At 34.9% G+C, this 25,118-nt stretch overlaps 1 protein-coding gene across 2 annotated transcripts in view; it reads right to left on the bottom strand.

Annotated features, from left to right (window-relative positions):
- LOC137387205 (protein Skeletor, isoforms B/C-like) overlaps window positions 1-21,079 on the bottom strand; it is a 45,027-nt gene extending 23,948 nt beyond the window's left edge. For both annotated transcript variants that reach the window (XM_068073544.1, XM_068073543.1), the window contains exons 1-8: window positions 20,918-21,079; window positions 16,635-16,681; window positions 14,306-14,464; window positions 12,637-12,739; window positions 8,537-8,642; window positions 3,993-4,158; window positions 2,562-2,646; window positions 878-1,047 (exon numbers count right to left, since the gene is read on the bottom strand). In XM_068073544.1, the coding sequence (XP_067929645.1) occupies window positions 878-1,047; window positions 2,562-2,646; window positions 3,993-4,158; window positions 8,537-8,642; window positions 12,637-12,739; window positions 14,306-14,464; window positions 16,635-16,671 (826 nt within the window). In that variant the 5' untranslated portion in view covers window positions 16,672-16,681; window positions 20,918-21,079. The remainder of the gene's footprint in view (window positions 1-877; window positions 1,048-2,561; window positions 2,647-3,992; window positions 4,159-8,536; window positions 8,643-12,636; window positions 12,740-14,305; window positions 14,465-16,634; window positions 16,682-20,917) is intronic.
- Window positions 21,080-25,118: the final 4,039 nt, after the last annotated feature.

Genomic DNA, 25,118 nt, shown 5'->3' with positions numbered 1-25,118 from the left:
GGAGTATAAGTTATGGAAGATGAACAAGAAAGGCCTGTTACAGAAGGAGTACAAGTTATGGAAGACGAACAAGAAAGGCCTGTTACAGAAGGAGTATAAGTTATGGAAGATGAACAAGAAAGGCCTGTTACAGAAGGAGTATAAGTTACGGAAGACGAACAAGAAAGGCCTGTTACAGAAGGAGTATAAGTTATGGAAGATGAACAAGAAAGGCCTGTTACAGAAGGAGTACAAGTTATGGAAGATGAACAAGAAAGGCCTGTTACAGAAGGAGTATAAGTTATGGAAGATGAACAAGAAAGGCCTGTTACAGAAGGAGTATAAGTTATGGAAGATGAACAAGAAAGGCCTGTTACAGAAGGAGTACAAGTTATGGAAGATGAACAAGAAAGGCCTGTTACAGAAGGAGTATAAGTTATGGAAGATGAACAAGAAAGGCAGCCTGTTACAGAAGGAGTAAAAGTTATGGAAGCGGAAGAATAATTAGGAAAAAGAAGACAGCTAACAACATAAACTCTCTGAGTTGCCTAAGTACAGCACATTTTCCTCAAATTAGTGAAAGACAATCATTGAACAACCCTTTATAATTATAAAAATTAAAGGTAAATTATTGTTGCAAAATTATTCGAAGCTTTAAAAACTCAATGATTGGGTAAAACTTGTTGGCACTGTTGAAATCACAATAATAGAACAAAAATCAGTCCTGAAACTTCACTATGCTAGACCTCAAAGGTAGAAACTGCCTCAACACAAAAGAGCTGTCTGGTTGAAAGCTGTCTTCAATGTCGGAGCTGCCAACAGCTACTCCATTACTTGATGAAACCATGAAAATTACAATAAATTTTGTGAAAACAAACAGTTATTTGTCAGCTCTCACCTGTTCCTAGATGAGGAGGCACATTGAGTGTCTCTGGAAAGACAACTTCTCCAAAGTTGTGGCTATATGTAATGCAGAACATGCTAAGCCACGTGAGGTCTGTCGCTGATATGCTGCTTGGAAGTGTGAGGGTTATAGTTTTCGCATTGTATCGGCCGGCCTTGCTTTCACTATGGAAACAAAAATTAACCTAAAGTACACATTTAATAAACTATTTGCTGATGAACTCTGATTATATCGTTGTGAAGGCGATACAATGCTGCTCTAACCAATTTAGCCATTAATTGTCTTGAAACATGATATAAAAAAGAATATTAAATAACCAAAAATTTATTTTTAATGTAAATAATTATTTTAACTCAATGAAAACAGATTTGAAAAAATTAGTTCTGAGCTGTTGTTTTATAACTAGCATTACCTAATGAATTATGAAACAAGGCACAACTTTTAGATCAACATTGGGAAAATTGTGAATTAAAGAAAACAAAAATTGCTGCCTTCTGTAATGCAGAGAGCCTCAAAGAAACTCCAGATCAATCCAAGCTTGACACAACTTGATTAAGCAATATGAAGACAAATACCAGTAGATAGCACCAGTGGAACAACAAGCTGCTAGTACCAGTAGAACAACAAGCTGCTAGCACTAGTAGAACAACACGCTACTAGTACTAGTAGGACAACAAGCTACTAGTACCAGTAGAACAACAGCTGCTAGCACTAGTAGAACAACAAGCTACTAGTACTAGTAGAACAACAAGCTACTAGTACCAGTAGAACAACAGCTGCTAGCACTAGTAGAACAACAAGCTACTAGTACTAGTAGAACAACAAGCTACTAGTACCAGTAGAACAACAAGCTACTAGTACCAGTAGAACAACAGTTGCTAGCACTAGTAGAACAACAAGCTACTAGTACCAGTAGAACAACAAGCTGCTAGTACCAATAGAACAACAAGCTACTAGTACCAGTAGAACAACAAACTGCTAGTACCAGTAGAACAACAAGCTGCTAGTACTAGTAGAACAACAAGCTATTAGTACTAGTAGAACAACAAGCTACTAGTACCAGTAGAACAATAAGCTACTAGTACCAGTAGAACAACAAGCTACTAGTACCAGTAGAACAACAAGCTATTAGTACCAGTAGAACAACAAGCTACTAGTACCAGTAGAACAACAAGCTGCTAGTACCAGTAGAACAACAAGCTGCTAGTACCAGTGGAACAACAAGCTGCTAGTACTAGTAAAACAACAAGCTACTAGTACCAGTAGAACAACAAGCTGCTAGTACCAATAGAACAACAAGCTACTAGTACCAGTAGAACAACAAGCTGCTAGTACTAGTGGAACAACAAGCCGCTAATACTAGTAGAACAACAAGCTGCTAGTACTAGTAGAACAACAAGCTACTAGTACCAGTAGAACAACAAGCTACTAGTACCAGTAGAACAACAAGCTACTAGTACCAGTAGAACAACAAGTTGCTAGTACCAGTGGAACAACAAGCTTTGTAAGGATGGTTGCAAGGACTAACAGGATACCACATGAAAAACAAAGTAGGTATAGAAAGGAGAAGCAAACAGTAAACATATCAGAGACTATGGTGAATATAACCTGAATGTAAATGATTAATACATAAGTAACCAGAGAACTTAAATTAGCAGGAAATGGTAACAATGATTACATGATTCCGTTCTCATCTGCAATTTTGCCATAAGGAGAGCTCTGTATGCGCACTGTCTCTGTAGTCCCCACATAAAAAAATGCATCTGCAACAAAGGAAATAATGATATAATTAGGACCAGTCGAGTCCTGAACTCGCTATATACGGCAACTACAATACACTACTACTAAATGAATGCCCGGCGTTGCCCGGGTAATAAAAATCTTTGCACAGAAAACTTATTTTTATGTTAATAAATATAACAGCAGTCATCATTCTAACTTTCAAACTTCATATCACGAGAAAAATGTTTTGTGCAGCTTAAATAAATAAAGAAACCAAAAAACCTCTAAAAGCGTTTAAATGTAAATCTGAAATAATTAGCAAGTAATAGCTAAATTAAGCCTGTTTTCCTACGATTACAATAAAATATTTAGTAATGATACATTTAATACAAACTGAGAGAACAAAATAAAAATCCTGAATAGTTTGAATTAATAATAACAATTCTTGCATGGAAGTGTGTGTCTATATAAGAAAAGGTTACTGTTCCAGCAGAAGATATTCATCAAAACTTTGAATACGATGATACTGGTCCCTCTCGATACTGGTACAAATGATATATCAGACTGTCTTTGTCTGACTGAACGGAGAAAGAATGTAAAGGCTATTCTTACTTGAGATAATACAATTGTGTGCGTGAAAAGTATTGGCCTTTACTGATTTAGAAATCAAACCTTACAAAAAATCGGAAATTGAAGTTCTTGAAAAGCCGAAAAAGCATCGCGTTTCATAAAGTTAATAGAGTTTAAATTGATAACTCTATGAAACTTTATCGTGTTTCATAAAATCCATAGTTTCGATGATTATGTCATTTAGCGCGTAAAATCAAGAAAAAAAGAGTGTATAAAGTATATAATGAAAGCTATTAATTGCAAGATTCTTTGTGAACTCGTGGATAGACAATAGTATTACAAACTCACGGTTGCAATTGTTGTGAGTTCAAATAAAGCATGATACGGAATTTTGATTTAAAGATTTTAGTAGCTATAACCGAACAGACAGATAACCATTCAAACAGATGACGACATAACTCTGAGAAATATATATATAGGTTATATACTACTATATACAGCTAGTAATATATAACAATCAGTTCATAGACTGAGTACCTCGCCCACAGCCATTATAATCAGTTCCTAGACTAAGTACCTCGCCTACAGCCATTATAATCAGTTCCTAGACTGAGTACCTCGCCTACAGCCATTATAATCAGTTCATAGATTGAGTACCTCGCCTACAGCCATTATAGTCAGTTCATAGACTGAGTACCTCGCCTACAGCCATTATAATTAGTTCATAGAGTGAGTACCTGGTCCATAGCCATAATAATCAGTTCATAGATTGAGTACCTCGCCTACAGCCATTACAATTAGTTCATAGACTGAGTACCTGGTCCATAGCCATCATAAGTGAAGCTCTCTATCCTTATTGAACGGTCGGTAAGTACTGTAACATCTCCTGAGCTTACTTGATGGGCCCGACTCGTAAATGTTCCAATATTCACTGGAGCTGGGACACTTATACTTTCTGGAATTTCTACCCCTCCATATAACGCCTTAAAAAGTGAAAAAAGTAATTTTCAGCGAGATAAATCGATAGTATCTCGATACATTCACCGCCTTCTCTGAATTCTTTTCTTCTGGAGGACATACAGATTTGATTAACCGATCACTTGAGCTATCCTTCTACATTTTACCCTTTTTGCTACAAAAATTATTTACAAGTTAACCACCATAGACCTACCAAATACCATAGAACCATTCATACTAGTAACAGTTTTAGCTACGGAGTCACGGCAAGCTCAGCCAATCTGTTTCCAGGGAACAAGTAGCACGGTAGTGAAAAACTATTCTTTTACATAGAGTTATTCTATGCCTAGTGTAGATAGAGTTATTTACTCTTTCAAGTCAATATCCACTATTAAAACATGAAGATACTCCATGTTTTGGTTTCCGTGTTGTTCAAATGATTAGATATTAACTCTTCTATTTATAGCTCAAGACATTTTTCTTGACTGCACGGTGCACCCCTCTATAGTGGACCCTTGCTACACAGCATTAATTTGTTCTGGTGTTGGAATCCTAAGGCAAAAATGTTGTATAGAGGGGCATAGGAACCCATGGTAATTATCTAATGCAAACACCTCGCCATGGTAAAAAACATCCAAAATTTATATACTTACTGTACATATTACAAATTAGTAACAAAATAGTTATATAATTGTATACAGTAGATGCTCCTATAATGTATATTTCCTATAACGTAAATTCCAGATAATGTAAAAAAATTGTGTGAAGTTTTTGCTTCGTACTACGTAAAAAGTTCCATATAACAGTACCAGTATAAAGTGCCAAGTTGGGCGAGTTCTCACATTTGATTTGAACGTTAATCTCTCTTGCCACCCTTGCGAAAGAAAAAACGCTGTGCGTATAGTGTCATACCTGTTGTATACATACAATGCTATTATATACAAACAACTTTTGCAGCTATCTAGTTCATTGTAATAAATCGTCAGACGTGTCGACAAAAAGGAAATGGGCAGCTGTGCATTTTTTATAAATACAAAGGCGATCGATTGGTGCGGGTGTTACAGCGTCGATCCACCAATCCGAATGCCACGAGTTGGAGTAACGTCGAGAGTTCTATTTTATCCTAACCTTGACCCCCTGGTTACAGATAGACAACGTAAAGGTAGTACTGCTTTTTATAAGAAAAATATTTTTTGTTTTGCGTTATTGTAGACATATAAATTATTTGTCATTAGTTTTACTTTGAAGAGTACACTTTGATGTTCAGAAAAATAAGCAAATCGTTGTAGATTAACATCGAAGATGTGTGCTCCCTAGCAACCTTGTGTAGACCCACAATCATGGTCTATAAAACAAGTGAGAATGCTCATAAAGAGGAGAAAAATTGTTGATGTAAACTGATAACGCTGCAAGCTAAGAAATTAAAAAGGTCAAGTCAAGTTTTTTCCTTTTTTGGATGCCCAAAGGAGCAAGTTTGGAATAGTTTTGGAACTAATCAGGCAATTTACATGTATTTTACTGTTCTTACAACGTAAAATCCCTATAATATAAATATATATATGGATATATATATATATAAATATATATTTATATATAAATATATATTTATATACATGTATATATATAAATACTTTGCAGAATAGACTGCTGTTCCGAAAAAAATAAGCGAGTTATTGTAAATGAACGTCAAAAATGTGCGGTCCCTATTAACTTGTTGTAAATTTACCGCAATCATGGTCTATAAAACTAGTGAGAGTGATCATAAAAAGCAGAAAATTGTTCAGTTGTTTATGCAAACCAATTATTCTGCAGTTACAGTACAGCTCACAAATTAAAAGAGTCAAGTAAAGATTTTCCTTCCAGCATTGCAAAAGGGGTGAATTTAAATAGATCTTGGAACGGATTAGGCAATTCACATGTATTTTATTGTTCTTATAACGTAAAATCCCTATAGTATAATATACATCCTGGAATGGATTATTTACGTTGTAATAGCGCTCACTGTATAATAAATTAAAGCTTATAGTAAATATTATATTAAACATTAAAATGCACAATAAATTCGATACTGTTTCATGCAAGATCAAGTCTTGATGAAAAACAAAGAATGCTGAACTGGAAGAGAGCATTGAACCTCTTTCAGACGCTGTGCGAGGGATTTCGGCAAATGTCATATCGGCATTTTCATGACTCCGACGTATGCTGCACACTGACCGCCAAATTTAAATTTTGAGAGACATTTTTGTTCGTATGGCGAGGAAAACGGCAATACGAGGTACCGGAAAAACTTTGTGTTCCGTATCATAAGGCGGAAAAACCGTAAGACAGAGACACTGTAATCAGGGTGTTAACTGTAGCTAAATTTGGCTATTAGTAATGACCAATCCCTACCCATAATCTACAGCATAGATAGTATAGATAAGTCATGCGCTACATTCTAAACTCAGAAGTTTCCGAGGCAACAACTTGGCAAAGCCAGTGCAATTGCACGAATAAGGCTGCTTACAGATTACTTATGGATACACATGCATCTTTATAATACGTTGGTGAAAAATATAGCTTGAGATCTTCCTCAACATTTAATGTTTGTAAGCTAGGATTACCGACTGCTTGTCATGTTTCCTAAACATTAAAAATGTTGTTATTCAACTCATCTGCAGTTTCTGATTATCAATAATATACTTATCATGCCAACGGCATGTTATTGAAATTTGTATTGAGGACAACTCCAAACATATGGGCAGCAGTAGGTATCGACAACTCTCTTTACATATTTCAAGTAAGCGATAGATATTTTTATGACAAACTAAAATCTAACATATAATCTACAGCTGTTACATATAACAAACATTTAACAGCTGTAGATTATAATTTAAAAATCAAGTCTGTAACTTATTCAACAAAACTCTACTGAATCAATATTCGTTCAAAGAAAATTGGTAGCATACGTGCAAGTGAAATGAAATATGGCAGAAGTCATATATGTTTGAGAATGCAACAAATAAAATGTCCTTTAATCAGTCAAATTCCCTTTAGCCACATCTAAACACCTATTAAGAGTTAAAAGGAAAAGTGTAAATGGAAAATGTGTAAACCGATAAAATCCTCAGTCGCTTCCTCCTGTTAATTTTTTGCAATTCAAGAACTTCATGCGCACCGCTTCATGCGCACCGCTTCATGCGCACCACTTCATGCGCACCATGTTTGTAGCGAGCATAAAACTCAAAGCTATTTTAACTTTCTTTTTAAAACTTACGTGGGCATACAAAATTTAAAACCAAATTATTTGAGGTTTTTTCAATTTTATTGTAGCCATCTAAAACTAAACTGATCTTCGTTCAGAGGTAAAGCAGAGGTGTTTAATGTATTGTCATTGAGATAAAAGCATGAATAGTTGATAAGCCAGTTTAGGGAATAAATGTTAGACATCATGTAGAGTTATGCAAATATGTAATTATTCTACGCCTACTTACATAATCAGGCAATAATAAATGCTTCATTTACTCATAATAAGAAAGCAACTAGTAATCACCCGTAATGACATCATATTGCTTGTGCACATTAGTGTAGTAGACACTATATAGTTCATCGTCGCATGAAATTTAAAGGAGACTATTGTGGCAGCAGGCAACAACCTGCAGCAAGGAGCAACTTACACCGCTGTGACATAAAAACGCTCAGACACACGGCTCATGCATCGCTGATAATATGACAAAAATGTTTTTGGCCTGCCTTTATTTGGAGCATAGGCTATGTCCCAATTATCAAGTGCCAGATATAAGATTGTGTTTTACGACAGACAAAAAGAGAAGGGTAGTAATTATCTAGGAAGTTGGTACAGTTGTTACTAGCGCACCTCTGCTGAGCGTGTTCAAAGCAAAAAACGCCATAAGCAAAAAACTTGAGTTCATTGTCTACAACTCAAAGGAGACCTACAAAAGGTCAAAACATTAGAAAATTGGTAAAAACATAGCCATGAACTGTAAAGATGTGCCAGCACATTTTTTCTATTAATGATCAATATTTCTGAAAAAGTAATGATCATGGAGGAAAGTTGGAAATGAAATATTTATAAAAAAAAGTTGGCAAAATGTACCCACAGCTTCGCAAAGCAACAAATATGGCAATTATAAACTTCAGAACAAAAGACATGCATGTTTCTGACATTTCCATTCTAGTGAATGTAACGGAGTTACAGTTTTTGGAGCTATTATTTCATCCGCCATCAACACTGAAGTATGACATCATGGACTGTCTTTTGAATACAAACTGCCACACTAAGCACACAAAAGACTTATTCACCATGATTACATACCAAGGATTTACTTATTTAATACGGGAACTCACACCAAATAATTACAAAGGATATAGCTCAAAAAGAACACTAAGTGAGAATTATCTTACCTTAGTATTCCTGTTGCCGACTGCGATATATTTATAATCAGTTATACTTGCTCCGTCAGGAAGGGTTAGTACAACATTCTCCAGGTAGTAGGATCGTAATGCCACCCTAACAAAGCCAGAGTAAATTAGTGACAGAAAATATACTTACAAATCAATAATGTGCGCCGTTAGACTGAAACGATCAACTGAAAGTTGTCATAGCATATAGGAAATAGACGTTTGAACATACCATAGTGCAAAAAGAATGTCAACAGAACCTACCATAAAATCTCTATTTGAATGCCACCCCTATTTGACCGCCACTACGAGAGAAGGGTTGAAAAATCGAACGCCGCCCTCTGTTTAAACGGCACCTCCATTTGACCGCCACTTTGACTATCTTTGATCTTTAGGAACTCATAATATTAAGTGATCAGTAGGAAAGTGTCCACAAAATCGTATTAATAATAAATCATTTACATTATTAACAACCAATTCTCTCATTGTCCAACTCCAAAGCTTTTCACTTTTTTTCATTAAAACATTGACAGCAACACCATAGAAGTAATCAATAGCGGTCTCAGGCTAATAGTAGTTCCCTGTTTCATTAAAACATTGACAGCAACACCATAGAAGTAATCAATAGCGGTCTCAGGCTAATACATTAAAACATTGACAGCAACACCATAGAAGTAATCAATAGCGGTCTCAGGCTAACACATTAAAACATTGACAGCAACACCATAGAAGTAATCAATAGCGGTCTCAGGCTAATACATTAAAACATTGACAGCAACACCATAGAAGTAATCAATAGCGGTCTCAGGCTAATACATTAAAACATTGACAGCAACACCATAGAAGTAATCAATAGCGGTCTCAGGCTAATAGTCGTTAAAACATTGACAGCAACACCATAGAAGTAATCAATAGCGGTCTCAGGCTAATACATTAAAACATTGACAGCAACACCATAGAAGTAATCAATAGCGGTCTCAGGCTAATACGTTAAAACATTGACAGCAACACCATAGAAGTAATCAATAGCGGTCTCAGGCTAATACATTAAAACATTGACAGCAACACCATAGAAGTAATCAATAGCGGTCTCAGGCTAATAGTAGTTAATTGTTTGTGCATGTACCTATATAAATAATGGTTTAAATTTACAATGGTAGATAAACTTTCAAAGCAACGCCATAGAAACAGTTACTAACTATTCAAGACTAATAGTAGTTCCTTGTTTAACATGATCTTAATACTTCGAAGAACATGCATAGTTTTGGGCCAGCAGTTATTGCCAAACAAATTGTTTGGACACTAATATCGACTAGTTCAGGTGCGCAAAAGAAGGGTAAAGGTCAGAAGATATTGTAGAAGGTATTGGACAATTAGAAGATGTTCGTTCCATCGAAATCAACAATCAGAACGCAGCTATCCAAGCAACCGATGGAAATATTTTTGTTTTAAAAATGTTAATTTTTGTTTCTGCATGTAATATAAGTATGGTTGGTTTATGTCACTTATTCATGAATATATATTTGTATCATTTGATAGACTATTGCTGAATAACTTATAAATATGCAGATTTATAGCATGTTATTTAATAGCATCCTTGCGGCAATCTTAAATCGGCTTGCAATGGATCGAAGCTCCTAACTCCACTGCTATTGCACATAAAAAGCTAGTTTTGGCTATAAACTTTAGCAAAAATATCAATGAGTGCAACGAGCTTTTATGCAACATTGTTAAATATAGACAGAAAATGAAAATGTCTTCAAATTTAGAATAATTTGTTGGCGTTTTCAAATAAAAATTGAAAACGCCAACAAATTGCAAAGAAGGACACAGGCTATAATATCATCGCAGGTCAATTGCAAGTAATAGATATCCACTGGTAGAGATATTTCTCTGATTTCTTAGATTTACATTTAGATGATTAGATCACTACTAGAGGCAACAGCAAGTAAGAGTATATGCTAAAACTGTTACGACCAGTCGAGAATAACTACCAGTCGAGAATAACTCCCAGTGGTTACACTGCTTATATTTAGTTTATCTAAAATACTGACTAGCCAGACACATTATACACACAGAGTACTTTGTCATTCTCAGGTGCCATTAGAGACCATAAGCTGTGTCAATAAAGCACAAAGAATAAGTATGTACACAAGTATTTTAACGCCTCAAAAGGTGAATAATTAGTGCAGTTATTCTGAGCAACCTTTATACTTCCTCATAGCCTCCTCTCAAGCTGCACACTATTTACAAGTTAAGAGGTGCTTTCACCCAATAGTCAGCTGAGATGAAAGTGACAGCAACCATCCTGGTTATAAAGGTTCTAAGAGAGTCATTAGACTTGCTAACTTACTGTAATCCAACCTTAAAAACATCGGAATGCAACAGAAAAGAAGGTAAAACCCAAACAACAATCCCTAGAATTCCATCACATTACAGGTACATGGAGGTGAACAATGTGCCTTTATGATATTTCTACAGCCTTTACCCTCATTCCATATACATGTAATAGCCAGCGATATGAGGAAATGGCTAACAAGTGGAGCGTTCCTAAGTAGGTCACTAAGTTCTAAGTAGGTCACTAAGTTCCTAAGTAGGTCACTTAACTTCCTTATTGACTATCAAGGGAGATCAAGACTTAATCTTAATCTCTAAGAAACGGCCAAATTAATCATATTTATGGTTAACGTATGACAGGAACTTGGAACACAGCTTAGCGAGCTGGAGTAAACTTGGTAGAGGTGAGCTCTACAGACCTCAGATGACACACTAATAATAATAATACATTACCCCTAACAGATCTAAGACAAGCTGAATATTGCAAAATAAATAAAACATCAAGTTGAATAAAACATCGTTCTATGAGATGTACAGAGCAGAAACATGCCTCTACATTGCTCAATGATATATGTTTAACAAGATATATTGCCATGCGGTTTACCATCATATCTTATAGCAGGATAGTTTGTGTGTTGTAGGTTCACACGCCAGTGAACCACACAATCACCAAACGTTGACTTTCGTACAAGGTTTCAATGACTTAGAACATTCATAACTTCTTATCATTACTAGTAACCCGGCAGTCTTGTGTGCTATGAGAGATCCAATGTAGCCAATGACAAGAGCAAAGCTGTCATTAGCTACAATAGCTGTCTAAATCTTTGCTCCTGTCGTTGGCTACAATAGCTGTCTAAAGCTTTGCTCCTGTCATTGGCTACAATAGCTGTCTAAAGCTTTGCTCCTGTCATTGGCTACAATAGCTGTCTAAAGCTTTGCTCCTGTCATTGGCTACAATAGCTGTCTAAAGCTTTGCTTCTATCATTGGCTGCAATAGCTGTCTAAAGCTTTGCTCCTGTTATTGGCTGCAATAGCTGTCTGAAGCTTTGCTCCTGTTATTGGCTGCAATAGCTGTCTAAAGCTTTGCTCCTGTTATTGGCTGCAATAGCTGTCTAAAGCTTTGCTCCTGTTATTGGCTGCAATAGCTGTCTAAAGCTTTGCTACTGTCATTGGCTACGACAACTGTCTAAATGTTTTTCCAGTTTCACGTTCAATTCATGTACAACCGACCTAACAAGCAAATATACTAAACCTGTACTTTAGACCTTCAAAATTAACCTTAAAGACAGTTTTACCTATAATTCTTTTACCAGTTTTTGACTATAACTAGGGTTACACAGCTAAACTTACATATTATATACATTTATATAAACACAATGTTATCTACTTTCATACACAAAACCTATATATGGATCTCTCCATAAAATGATACATAATACCTGTATATAGATTTGCATGTCATACAAAAAAGCATGTGCGGAGATCTGTCTACAAAACACAAGACCTGTATTTACATCTATTTATGAAACATTTTAAATCTGTACAGAGATATCTCCATCAAACACAATGTATGCCCTGACATTTACCTCACATTTACCTGACATTTATATAAGCCTCAACTGTTGACTAAAACATGTAGAAACAGACATCTATTATAGCTGTCGATAGCACATAACTTGGGACGCCCATGAAATGTAAGACCACGTATTTTGTCTAGAAAATGTACTAAATATCTTTGGTATTTTAAGGCAATGTCTGATACTTACATTTGTCCAGAAGGATTGGCGATTACTACTGCATCATCATCGACACTGCCATTTGTCATCACATATTCATACGAGCGTGACGTACCGAGCATAAAAGAAGCATCTTAAAAAGACCAGAGCAAAAGTTAAGTTTAAAGAGCTAAAATAAGGAGACCATTGCTGTGACAAAAGTATAATCAAATTGCATTTAGTATTAACTCAGTAAAAAATTATATGTTTGGGAAAAGACATTGAGACTTGGACCTCTTCACATAAGTTAACTATTTTCACTTCTCATATTTCTACTCAACTACTACTAGTCCAAAAGAAGAACATCAGCGATTCTGTTGTAACTGTGCTTTGGGTTTACATCAAAATCACCACAGTAGCAGCTTAAAGCTGTGCAAAAGTAAATGGCGGACAACTTCCTTTGTATGAGCTCTGAGATACCTTGTAATCAATTCTTTAGAAAAATGATCAGAGCAATAACTTAAAGGTTGACTTGCAACAAAATTCACACTACAGTTATTTGGTATCAAAAGATTCACCATGTCTTACTCTGTTGTGTTGTAAATGCCAAATATGTGGAAATGTGATAACAAGCTCTTAAAAGCTCAAAAACGAAAAGCGGCCGTAGATTGGAATCTCTTTATTTCGATGACGTAACCACGAAATTTGGTCATCGTCTTGTCACGTATGTTCTCACGTGAATTGAAAGGCCAATAAAAAGCTCAATATAAAACTTATCGTAGCACTAGTTTATGACAAACACTTCGGGTTTTACCGAAGACCCCGTATCAAATATAGATGCTCGTTAGTTTACAGTTTTGTTTCGGCATTATTCAATCGTCAAGTTGTAATCTGATCTTGTGACCCAATACTTCGCAAATAATTTTTGCAGCACTTTTCGATTATCACAGGTGGCCAACAGGCTTGTCATGATTCTCAGACAATTATATGTACTCCTTCGAGCTAAGGTTAAAAAGTTTAACGATTTTTTACGGTAAGTTATAAGATATTAGTGCTAAAAGTGACAGCATTACAATGCTGATAAAACAGACGCGTAAGAACAATAGACATAGTTTTATTGAATGCGTGAAGTATATTTGTGAAAATATTTCTACGAATGAGGTTGCAAGAAAGTGTAAACAGAAACCATCTCTCACAACTACATGACATTTGAGCCGTTTTGGAAAGGGAATCCAAACTACGGCGGTCTCGTGTGGCTGCGATTTTCTGTTCGTTTTTTAGCTTTTAAGAGCTTGTAATCACCTTTCCACATATTTGGCCCCTACAACACAACAGAGTAAGACATGGTGAATCTTTTCATATCAAATAACGGTAATGTGAATTTTGTTGCAAGTCAACCGTTAATTGAGCAATTGTGGGGCAATTGACAGATGCCCATCCTTCAGACGCCTGAACCAAGGAGTCAACACTCTTAATGCAAGAATCAGTTTATACAAACCCTCCTAAAATTATATCACTATTATAGTTGTTGCCAGAGATCGAAGTTGTATTTTATAGAATAGAGAAAAGCGTTGACAAAAATTGACAAGGTCCATAACTGATAAAAAGTGTCTAGGATATGCTAGAAATATGTTACCTATAGGCTACACAAGTATTCTATGGTACCTATTCTCTACTACCACTCCATGTTGGCATCTCTATAAAAGTCAGGAAAACTCACTCTCAAACGAGCTGGTAAGCGTGAACTGAATCACTTGAAACCTAGTGTCATCCACAACATAAATATCTCCAGCCAATGCTTCTGGGGATGCTTCGGTTGTCCACCCTTCTTGCAAAAGTTTACCATAGTAAGGATATACAGCTAAAACCGCAGTCAGTCCTAAAAGCAATACAAGACCAAGTTACAAGCTAATAAATAGATACATAAAGCAAACTGTGACCATGTAAACTATCAATCTTAGCATCTCTCAATTCTTATAAAAAAGATGGTATGAAATCTGTAAGTACAACTTACCAACTCAGTAATTATAAACACAACCGCTGTGTCGCAAACCAGTAAACGCAATAAAAAATACCAAATGCATTTCAAGCGTGGTCATCTCCTAATAGTTAAGGTCGACATACAAGAAAAAAAACCATGCCTCAAGAGAATATGTGCTATGCTGTTGTTTGCATAAAAGAACTCATGAAAACACTGGGCTTTTTTTTGCTGAAAAAAACATGAATATAATTTCATGTTGTATAATTTTAGCTGCATGTTTACAATTCAGTCTGTATGGTAACCCAATTGCTTTGGTTTAAATAAAAGGGTGAATGAATGGCGGTCAAAAAGATCTAGACTATGCAGTTAAATCTTTTCGTAAGACAACTCCATGTTCGAACAAAGACAACTCCATGTACGAACAAAGACAACTCCATGTACGAACAAAGACAACTCCATGTACGAACAAAGACAACTCCATGTACGAACAAAGACAACTCAATGTATGAAGAAAGACAACTCCGTGTATGAACAGTATTTGAGCAGATATTTGACTTTACACCCAACTACGTGCCAGCATGAGATGAGAACTAAAAGACATTGCGATTCAATTAGTGAAAAAACTTGTTTCCTGCTTTAAGCTTTCCCTTTTAGAGGTCGCCACTGCAAACATAATATCCTAATACAGAATATATTCTGCCTAATCATTCATGAGATTTGGCACAGGAGTAATTGTGACTGGATGCTCTTCCTAACACCACCAACAGTCCTTCTGTGATTCGAACCACTGACCTTATGATTATTTGCCAGCGTACCAACCACTGAACTCCGGTTCAAAATCAAACGGCTTGTAAAAATTAAAATGTCCTGATTGGAATTCCTACTTCAGGCTTGACCTGTTAGATACAAATGAAATGTACTTGAATAGTTTCATGTCTTTCACTCAAGATCTTGTTTGGCCAACAGTAACATTATTTAGCGACCCAAATTACGGATTGGATTACAAGCGAGCAATGACTTCATTTTTTTTCACTGAATTGGTCCAACACACAAATGTCTCTTTGTCGTGTCTAAATCTACCAACTATCAGACTGACATGATGACAATGATTGCATCCTGAAGCAAAGTGCCACCCTATTACATACAACAAGTAGCAATCTCTGAGTTCCATGCTTCATAGATATAGGTTCCGTGCTTCAAAGGCTGTACCAAAGCACATGCTTTGGTACATTCTTCTATGTAGAAAAAGTCTAAGACAACAAATACAACCATTTGAGGAAAGTTTTTGGTATGACGTCTGTTCTTTAAAAGAACAGGACCTACTACCATGTCTGTGTGTGTACTGTCTGTGTGTGTTGCGTGAGCAATCGCTCAAAATTGAGTATGATGCTAGCTTTAGTTAGTGCTAGCAGAGGCTGTGCATACTTTTATTAGCATTATTTATTTGTTGTACAAATAATAGCGCTGTGATCTGGACTGAACATGTCTGAGTCTGTCGGAAAGGGAACCTCGATGACTGGAGACATACTCAGTTGCAGAGAGCAATGCAAGGTTTGATATCATTCCTGCTACCATCTGTGGCCTTTTGTGGGAAATGAATGCCAACCTGTACTACCATATTAATACTAAATAATACAATATAATACTGTACTACTATATACTACTAAATAACATTCAACAAAATCACTCACGCAGTTAATTAGCAGTGATAAAAAACCAAACTAGATTAGCAACCTAGTAAAATGTACCATGCAGCATATTGATTGTTAAAATTACATTTAACGGTATGGAAACCAATGTGCAATCACACCTATGGAAGAATAATTGCCACTGCTAAGGATATCTTCCAGACACAGAGACGCAGTGAATGAATAACTAGATATGTATCAGGTATAATTTTATTCGCAAACATATATAGTATGTATGTATGTATGATATAACCCAATGAATACATTTATGCTGTACATAATCCTCTATAAATACCTCCCATTTTATTCGGCAAGATAAACCATGTTATAAAAGAAAACTTACAAAAAAAATGTACAACACGAGAAGAATACAAGCTCACCAATAAGAGTGACGAAGAAAATTCTAAGCACTTGCATGCTGCTCAACCTAAAAACAAACAACAATAAATTTGTGTTATATCAAATTATAAAAATCAAATTAGAAAAACTATACACAATAAAGGTAATGCACATGGTGAGTAGGTGCAACAGCTAAAGACTGCTGTGAAAAATGAAGATTTAATAAAGTGATATTAGATGAAGTGTATTCTTTACTAGTTACTCTTTCTTACTAGTTCAAAGTCACACACACTGCTTCCATGATGCACATTTTAGGCTGTGCACACATTGAGTTACTATGCAATATGTGTTTCAGTAAACATTCCCATGCTGTGTGACTTCTGAAAAAAGAGGACTTGTATGCCAGAGGTCATAGCGATACAATCAGAACTGCTCGAATTGGAATAAGAATGAATAAGAATAAGAAATATGTTTATAATAGAACAGCTTTTGCTTGAGCTGTTTTCACATTTCGCAAGCATGAAACATTCAACAAAAAATTGCGGATTTTGTTGTTTCTATTTTGAGGAAGATGCAAACTTGTGGATTAACTGAGTCATGGAATCATTAGCTAAAAAAATCAGCTTGCACTATGAGTCAGACGACCTTCAACTAGTCACGTCATTTCGTTTGTGTTTTTCTTCTGAGCATTTTGATCGCAATCAAATTTTATTGATTTTAATCTTGAAATACTCTGGCAGTCAGATCAAGCAGATCTGCAGATCAAGCAGATCAAGCAGATCAGGCCTCAAGCATCAAAATCAAAAAACAGAAAAATGCTGATACTTTCCAATAAAATCTACTAAAACTATGTGTAAGTTTAATTAAATTTAATTAAAGTTTAATAGTTTAATTTAATAGTTTAATTTAAATTATGTGTAATTTAATCAGAATAAGCTATGCTGGAAGCGCTAGTCATTGTCATAGCATTACCAGATAATTGTTGAGACAATAAAACCCCTACATACGAAGTGAATTTTTAATTAAAATTAAACACTCACATGTTGAAGCAAATATTCATATATTCATATATTGTATGCTGTACAACTCGTTTCACAGTTGTACAGCCTGGCGATAAAAGCCTCAGGTACTTACATATGCCTTACGATAAATCATTTTAGAAAATTTTGTAAAAACTCAAATGTAAAAATAAACTAATAATGATAATACTTTTCACTAATAAAATATTCTTAATGTCGCTTGACCAGAGATACACAAAAACAAAAGTCTAGGCTCAATAAAAAAGTGAATTGAGCATGCAATAAATAAAAGTTTATCATTATGCAATTTCTGCATACCAGATACAAAGCTGCATTCAAGCGTTTTGTGCAAGCAATTTTTGCTGTAACTCTCTGTTACAAACAAAGTTTAGTTTTGATTTAGACTTATGTTAGCAGTGTTTTCCCTGTGACTTGTTTTTTCTAAAAATCTTTTGAAGTACAGTTCAATACAAAAGTAAATTTGGAGGAACCATTTCTTTCTTTCTTGCTCCATTCCACATCAAGTCTATCAAACTAGATAAATCTACAGAAGGCTAAGTAAGTCTACTTAGCCTTCATGAATATAGATACAGCTACATAAGTCTATATAAAACTAAATAAATCTACATACATCTACAGAGAGCTACCCAAGTCTATATAAAACTAAATAAATCTACATGCATCTACAGAGAGCTACCCAAGTCTATATAAAACTAAATAAATCTACATACATCTACAGAGAGCTACCCAAGTCTATATAAAACTAAATAAATCTACATACATCTACAGAGAGCTACCCAAGTCTATATAAAACTAGATAAATCTACCAAAGTCCATAAAGAGATGCACAACTCTATATACATAGACTCAATAATCTACACCAACTCTATATAAGGCTAGATGAATCTAATGATCAGGAAAAATTTCAATGAATAGTATCAAATTCTAAAGCAAATGATGGCTTCATTTGGTCAGTTAAGCGTGCCGAGCCATTCATAAGCGCCATTGAATCTCCAAAAGAGACGTTTTGATGAATACTTGTCTTATATAACTTAACACCTGACTCACCAATATAGTGACTTCCTGAATATACCAACATATACAAATATTATTTTGCAATAAGTGCTGCTCTCGCTAATGAAACCAGCTACAGGGCACCCTTAGGTTATGATGTCCCTTTCATACAATTTTTTCGCCTTACAATGGGAAACACGATGCTTTTTGGTACCCGCCATACAAAATTTTTTTACTGTACGCCATCAACAAAAGATTTTCTCGATTTTCAAATTTGGCAGTTGGTGTGCTGAATACGCCAGAATAATGAAGATGCGATATGTTATAAGCCGAAATCCCTCCCTAAATGCCCGAATGCCTCTCAGCTCAGCATTATTGTATAAGTTACTGCAACAGTAAAAATGAAACCAGAAACAGATAGGTGATAAAATTTTGGACGATGATCAAGTTAAAGTTCAATTTTGTAACACATACTAAAACTTAGCTTTAAGTTCATTTAATTCAACTTCAATCTATGTTATAGGTCAGTCTCGGAGGTAAGAACTCTTTACCGTACTGGTACGTACTGCACATAGCACTTTGTAATGTTATACTCTATTGCAAATCACAACCACTAAATACACTAAAGTCACTGTAGGTAACTATAGCTACTAAAGTTAACATATTGTTTTGTTACTAATTTTTAATGTATAGTACAGTACATATATGAAACTTTGATGTTTTTTTACCAGGGGGTGTTTGCATTAGATAATTACTATGGGTTTCTATACCCCTTTATCTGACATTATCGTCTTGCGATGCCAACACCGAAACAAATTAATATCGTATGGTGGAGGTCCGCTGTATATTTTACAAGAAATCTAAAGAAGAAAAAAAAAAATGTCTGAAAATGAATGGAAAACCTCAAACTAGGTGAAGTCTACACTAATGTAGTGAAAAAGAGCTGGGCTTAGTGTTGGTTGGATTCTGTCTACTATACTGTGTGCAACTATAATGAGTAAGTGTTACGTTTTGTGGGCAATAGATCTCAATATCTAATTTTATCACAACACAGAGTTCTTGTTGAATATAAAAAATATCAACAGAATGTAATAAGTATACATTATATATATTATTATAACATTACAATATGTATATATAATATCATACATATTATAATAATATATGTCATGGCAGGTAGGCGCGAACGGGTAAACAGTATGCTCTAGATTATGATGTCGCCTATATGTTCATTTTGCCACCCAAAATGTTTGTTACAGTTTTGTAGAGCATGTTTCTATTTGTGATTATTATTTGCTTGGCATTTATTCAAGGATCAACACTCTCAAGAGATAGCCCAACCAACTACGGTGAGCCACAGCTACAGTCTCTACAAGTCAGCAACCTAAAACTGACTGAGTTCAGTGTCAGTAAAGAATTTTGTTATAGACAACTTGGCAAAGTTTGAATGCTCCTCACAACTGCTTAGTCTTGCATACGTAATTTTTGAGCAATAAGTAATCCCGCCAAGTAGTAGTTAAAACTAGCTAATAGCAATCTAATCCTTCAAAATAAACACGACTTGTCGACACAACAATATATGTCTCGAAGTTGTCCTTCTTGCCTCATTCGATGGCTCTCTTGAGAGCCATGGCTCTCAAGAGAGGCTCACCGACGGCTCTCTTGAGAGCCATCCACTCCATTAGAGAGTTGTTCAGTTCCATAAATAAATTTTGTTTACTTTATTAGCTTCGATATTTTTTATCCTTTTATATTTTTTACTTTTTATATACGTAGGTCTACTTAAAAACAAAACTGAACTCTTAATCTCAAGAATATGATACAAGCAATTAGAAAAACATAACCAATACCAAAATAGATGATTGAATTCATTAATACCAAATAGCTAGTAAATTCCTACCATATATGCTTGAAACTATAAGATAGTGTATTAAAGGTTTAGGACAAACCAGCTGTAATCTTATTAAAAATTACAATCTAAACAACTTTTCAACTACCTTTTCTGAATAAACAATCTGTACAAAAAAATCTATAGCATGAAACAATACTAGGTAGCAAAAAAATTTTTTCTGAAAAAGGTAAAAGAAAATATGAGCAATCATCAAACTTCTGTAATATAGCACATCGGCCAACTACCTAATGCGATTAACATGCAATAACCTAATTATGTCAGATAAAATAAGAAATAAAAACAACGATCTAATGAATAGAAGTTACATGTTGGTACAGCCAATACCTTTGAAAGCACAAAAACACGCTCCTTTATGTAAGCAACATTCAAGCTTTCATACCTTTCTTCGGATTAACCCAGCTGTTTTAAATATGCTGCAAAATGCTTTCCTGATAGTAGCGTTCGATCATGGATGTATCAGTAAATTTTTGTACTAGTCGCTGTGTAACGTATTATAACAAAATGAACTCGATCTCTTTTTTAAATACCCTTCGAGTAGCGTTTCGCATGTCGGAGAGTCCTACGTTTGCTTCTGCTAAACAAACTGTAAAAATGAAGTAGCGAATCAAGTTTGTAACATAAAATGTTGTAAGCTACTTAGCAATTTGCTCGTGAGAAAAATTGCGTCCATTTAGCATAAAGAGCTCAAAACGTAATTTTAACAAAGTAAACAAATGGAGTAGAGCGCGCAGGTATAAACTTTACGACTATTACCGTACAAACATTCGGGGGTCCGTCTCGAAACTGTCAGAATGGTCATATCTCTGGCATATTTTATTACAGTAAAAAGTTTAAAAAAAAAAACGAACATCATTAAGGTTTTTGCTTTAAGAGTATTTTTGTGGCACTGTTTGACAATTATTTTTCAATATTGGCCAATATTACGGTGAATTTGCTTGCTGTATTCCGCGATTTGTGGGGCTCAGGCTATATTGGTGTCGGAGCTCAAAGCAGTTGGAGGTGGTTGCAGGACTTACGGTGAGTGAATAAAGTCAGGGGATTAGGTAATATTAGGTAGTTTTGGGTAGTATTAAGAGTATATATAGAAGTGGCAAGAAAGATAGATATGTACTTTCTTTGCTACAGCTTAATGTAAGTACGCTTGTTTATACCTTATTACTAAACCCAGCTTTCCTAATCGCCACACGTGTCCAGTTATCATTGGATTCCATCAAAGCCTACTTTGATTGAAAGCAAAGCCAATTGATTATCGTACAACTCACTAAGTAAACAATTATACTGCAGTCTTTCAATTGAGGGCAAGAGAAGCGCAACAAAAAATCCTAGTGAGAGACTGAATATCCAGCAGGCGACAAAGTAAAAAACTACACTCCCTTCAAAAACAACAGGGTAGTAACATCGATTTTAACCTCTGCACAGCTGGATGCAATATACATTATTTAAATTTTGCATTTAAAAGTGTAACTGTTTGGGAATTTATTTCATGTATGTATTTGTAAAGTCATTTCAGCATTGCATTTGGTTGTATACCTATTGCTTATACAATGTATTGCTTATAAATAGAGCTGGAATAATAAAGAGCCATACTGGTCAAACGATCACATTGCTTGCAAAAATTATAGTTGTGCACGAGAAGTATTACTTATTCAGTATAAGACAACTTGTACACAAAATCCATTTACAAGTGGCTAGTCAACGCTGACTTGTACAACAATATTTTGGTTCAAGACATCTGCACGTTAAATGTTGTATCGTTGTTTAAGATCAACAGATGACATGAAATTTTAAATTATAATTCAGAACTAAAAACACCTATTTTTATACATTTATGTCTAAAAATATGTGTTTTAAACATTCATGTATTAAACGTTTTTTAAGTATTAACCTGTTTTTTATATTTTCATTTGTATTAGTTAGTTTATTATCAGCGCTGCTACCTCATGAGATCCAGGAATTATTGATTGGGCTCATTTGCTAGCATATCTTATAAACACAAGTAGGCTACTACGTGCATTGTGAAAGACTCCGCACCATCTTTCGCAACGCAAGATTAGAACCTCCTGGTTAGAACCTTCATAGCGGCATATTTGTATCACATTTTGCTCCGGGAAAAAATCACGATAGTTTTCATTAATTTGATAATTTTGCAAATAACAGTGTTTCTTGACAAACAATCTTGTGTTGATGTGTGTACACGTCAACACACCACAAGTCTGTCACAATGTTGATGTGTGTACACACATCAACATTGTGACAGACTGTAAACAATAAACACTACTCTGTCACGAAATAATGAGTGTGATAGAGATAGTTGACATCTTGTGTGGTGCAAGGCTACCTTGGCACCTTTCGAGTTACAACCTACGAGTTTATTTAGTAAATCTTAGCAGGATTAATGGTGAAATAGCAACTGTTACAGTTTTCCCGTTCCTACTATTTTTAACAATGGCATTATGACATCAAATTCCTTATTGCAATCAACTCAATTGCAAGCATGGAAAGAGTATCCTTCACCTATGGTTTTGTTCATTCAAAAGGAAAAAGTGGGCTAACCTGTGACAAAAACCCGCAAACCGGTGTTCATATTTCGCATGACCAACTGCAATGATCACACCAATAAAGAATGTGCAAGAAGCAATATTTTATAACGCTTTTCATGTGTTTGGCTCTCATTTGCACTTTGTGTGAAAATGGTAGTAGCCCAACTCCACTAACTATTATAATATTATATGGCTGTTGAATCATGAAAGTTCTTAATATTAAACAGTAGATCCACAAGCATTCTGATGTGCAATGCGATATACAGCCAACTTGCACGACCAGAAATGAGTAAGAAATGTGATCCATTAATATAATTATGTTCCTTCAACATAGTCGGGCGCGCGAGAGACGCCTGCATACACAAAAGTCTCAAGATAAACTGTACCTAAATGAACGTAACATATGATGGTCCTGTTTGACTGCTGACCACAATAAATTTGATAGAGTATTAATTTAAATTCTTATTATTTACTATTAGGTTAGTAAAATGCTGCAATTTATATTGAGAAATGAAGCAGGTTTTATTTCTGAAAAGCCTATCTTTTATTTATGCAAGTCAAACACGAAAGGTTCAATTGAGCAATTTAATTAGCAAAAAGGATATAAACAAACTCACATCAAGTAGAGTCAGTTTTGTTTAAAAAACAAATTGTCTTTATAAATAAAATGATGCAGTTGCTTTTGACATCCGTATATCATTAAACTAGTGTCCTGGATGAGTAAAGTAGTGAAAAATATACAAGTATGTTATTTTAATATTACACTAGGTTGAAGTCTGTAAATCATCTGATGTCATCAGCTAAATATTCAAACCCAAAGATTTTGAGAGTGTTGGTTTAAAAAAAACCTCTGGGTGCGTTTTATCCATTTTACATGCACAGATACAATACAGATACAACATACACGTACAAATACAATATACAAATACAATATACACGTACAAATACAATATACTTGTACAAATACAATTTATTCATGGAAATACAATATACCTGTAGCTACAAGTACAATGCACCTGTACAAATACAATACACACGTACAATTAAAATATGTACAAATACAATATACAAATACAATATACAAATACAATATACAAATGCAATATACAAATGCAATATACATGTACAAATACAATATTCACATACAATATACAAATACAATATACAAATACAATATACAAATACAATATACAAATGCAATATACATGTATAAATACAATATTCACATACAATATACAAATACAATATACAAATACAATATACAAATGCAATATACATGTACAAATACAATATACAAATACAATACAAAGATTTTTTGTTTTTGTAGTTTTAGTTTAAATAAAAAAATATTCTCAATTTCATATTTTGTAATTGAGAGTTGCATCCTCCTTCATTTTTCTAACACTGAAAATAACAATTGTTGTTTGTTATATTTGCAGCCCATTCAGCCACCTTTTTCTTAGTTTACTCAACTTACTGAGTTGTAGGCAGCAGGTAGGCGGCAGGTCATATATTTCCTATCTAAAATAAATCAACAGGGCTAAAGGTTACCCTGGCTCATTCTACTACCTCCTCCGATCAAGTATATTTTGCTACGAGTAATGTTTAGGTTCTGCTAGACACTTTGTTCCCTTCAGTGTTTAATGCGTGTTTAAGTGCTTTTATTTCAACCTTCACTAACGTGAAGTTGACATAAACACCTACACGTATCATTACAGTATAATCCTAATAGATTTTTATGTATCACATGGTGGCTAGTGCTGATTGATTATCTGTCATATGGCATACGGTATGTCTAAGACTGGTGCAGCTTTATCTGTCATATGGCATACGGTATGTCTAAGACTGGTGCAGCTCTGTCATATGGCATACGGTATGTCTAAGACTGGTGCAGCTCTGTCATATGGCATACGGTATGTCTAAGACTGGTGCAGCTCTGTCATATGGCATACGGTATGTCTAAAACTGGTGCAGCTCTATTTGTCATATGGCATACGGTAGGTCTAAAATTGGTGCAGCTTTATCTGTCATATGGCATAC

Source organism: Watersipora subatra, chromosome 2 (genome assembly GCF_963576615.1).
Source record: "Watersipora subatra chromosome 2, tzWatSuba1.1, whole genome shotgun sequence".
Lineage (NCBI taxonomy): Eukaryota > Metazoa > Bryozoa > Gymnolaemata > Cheilostomatida > Watersiporidae > Watersipora > Watersipora subatra.
The sequence above is the reverse complement of the archived record's forward strand: the minus strand, read 5'-3'. Positions and strand labels throughout refer to the sequence as shown.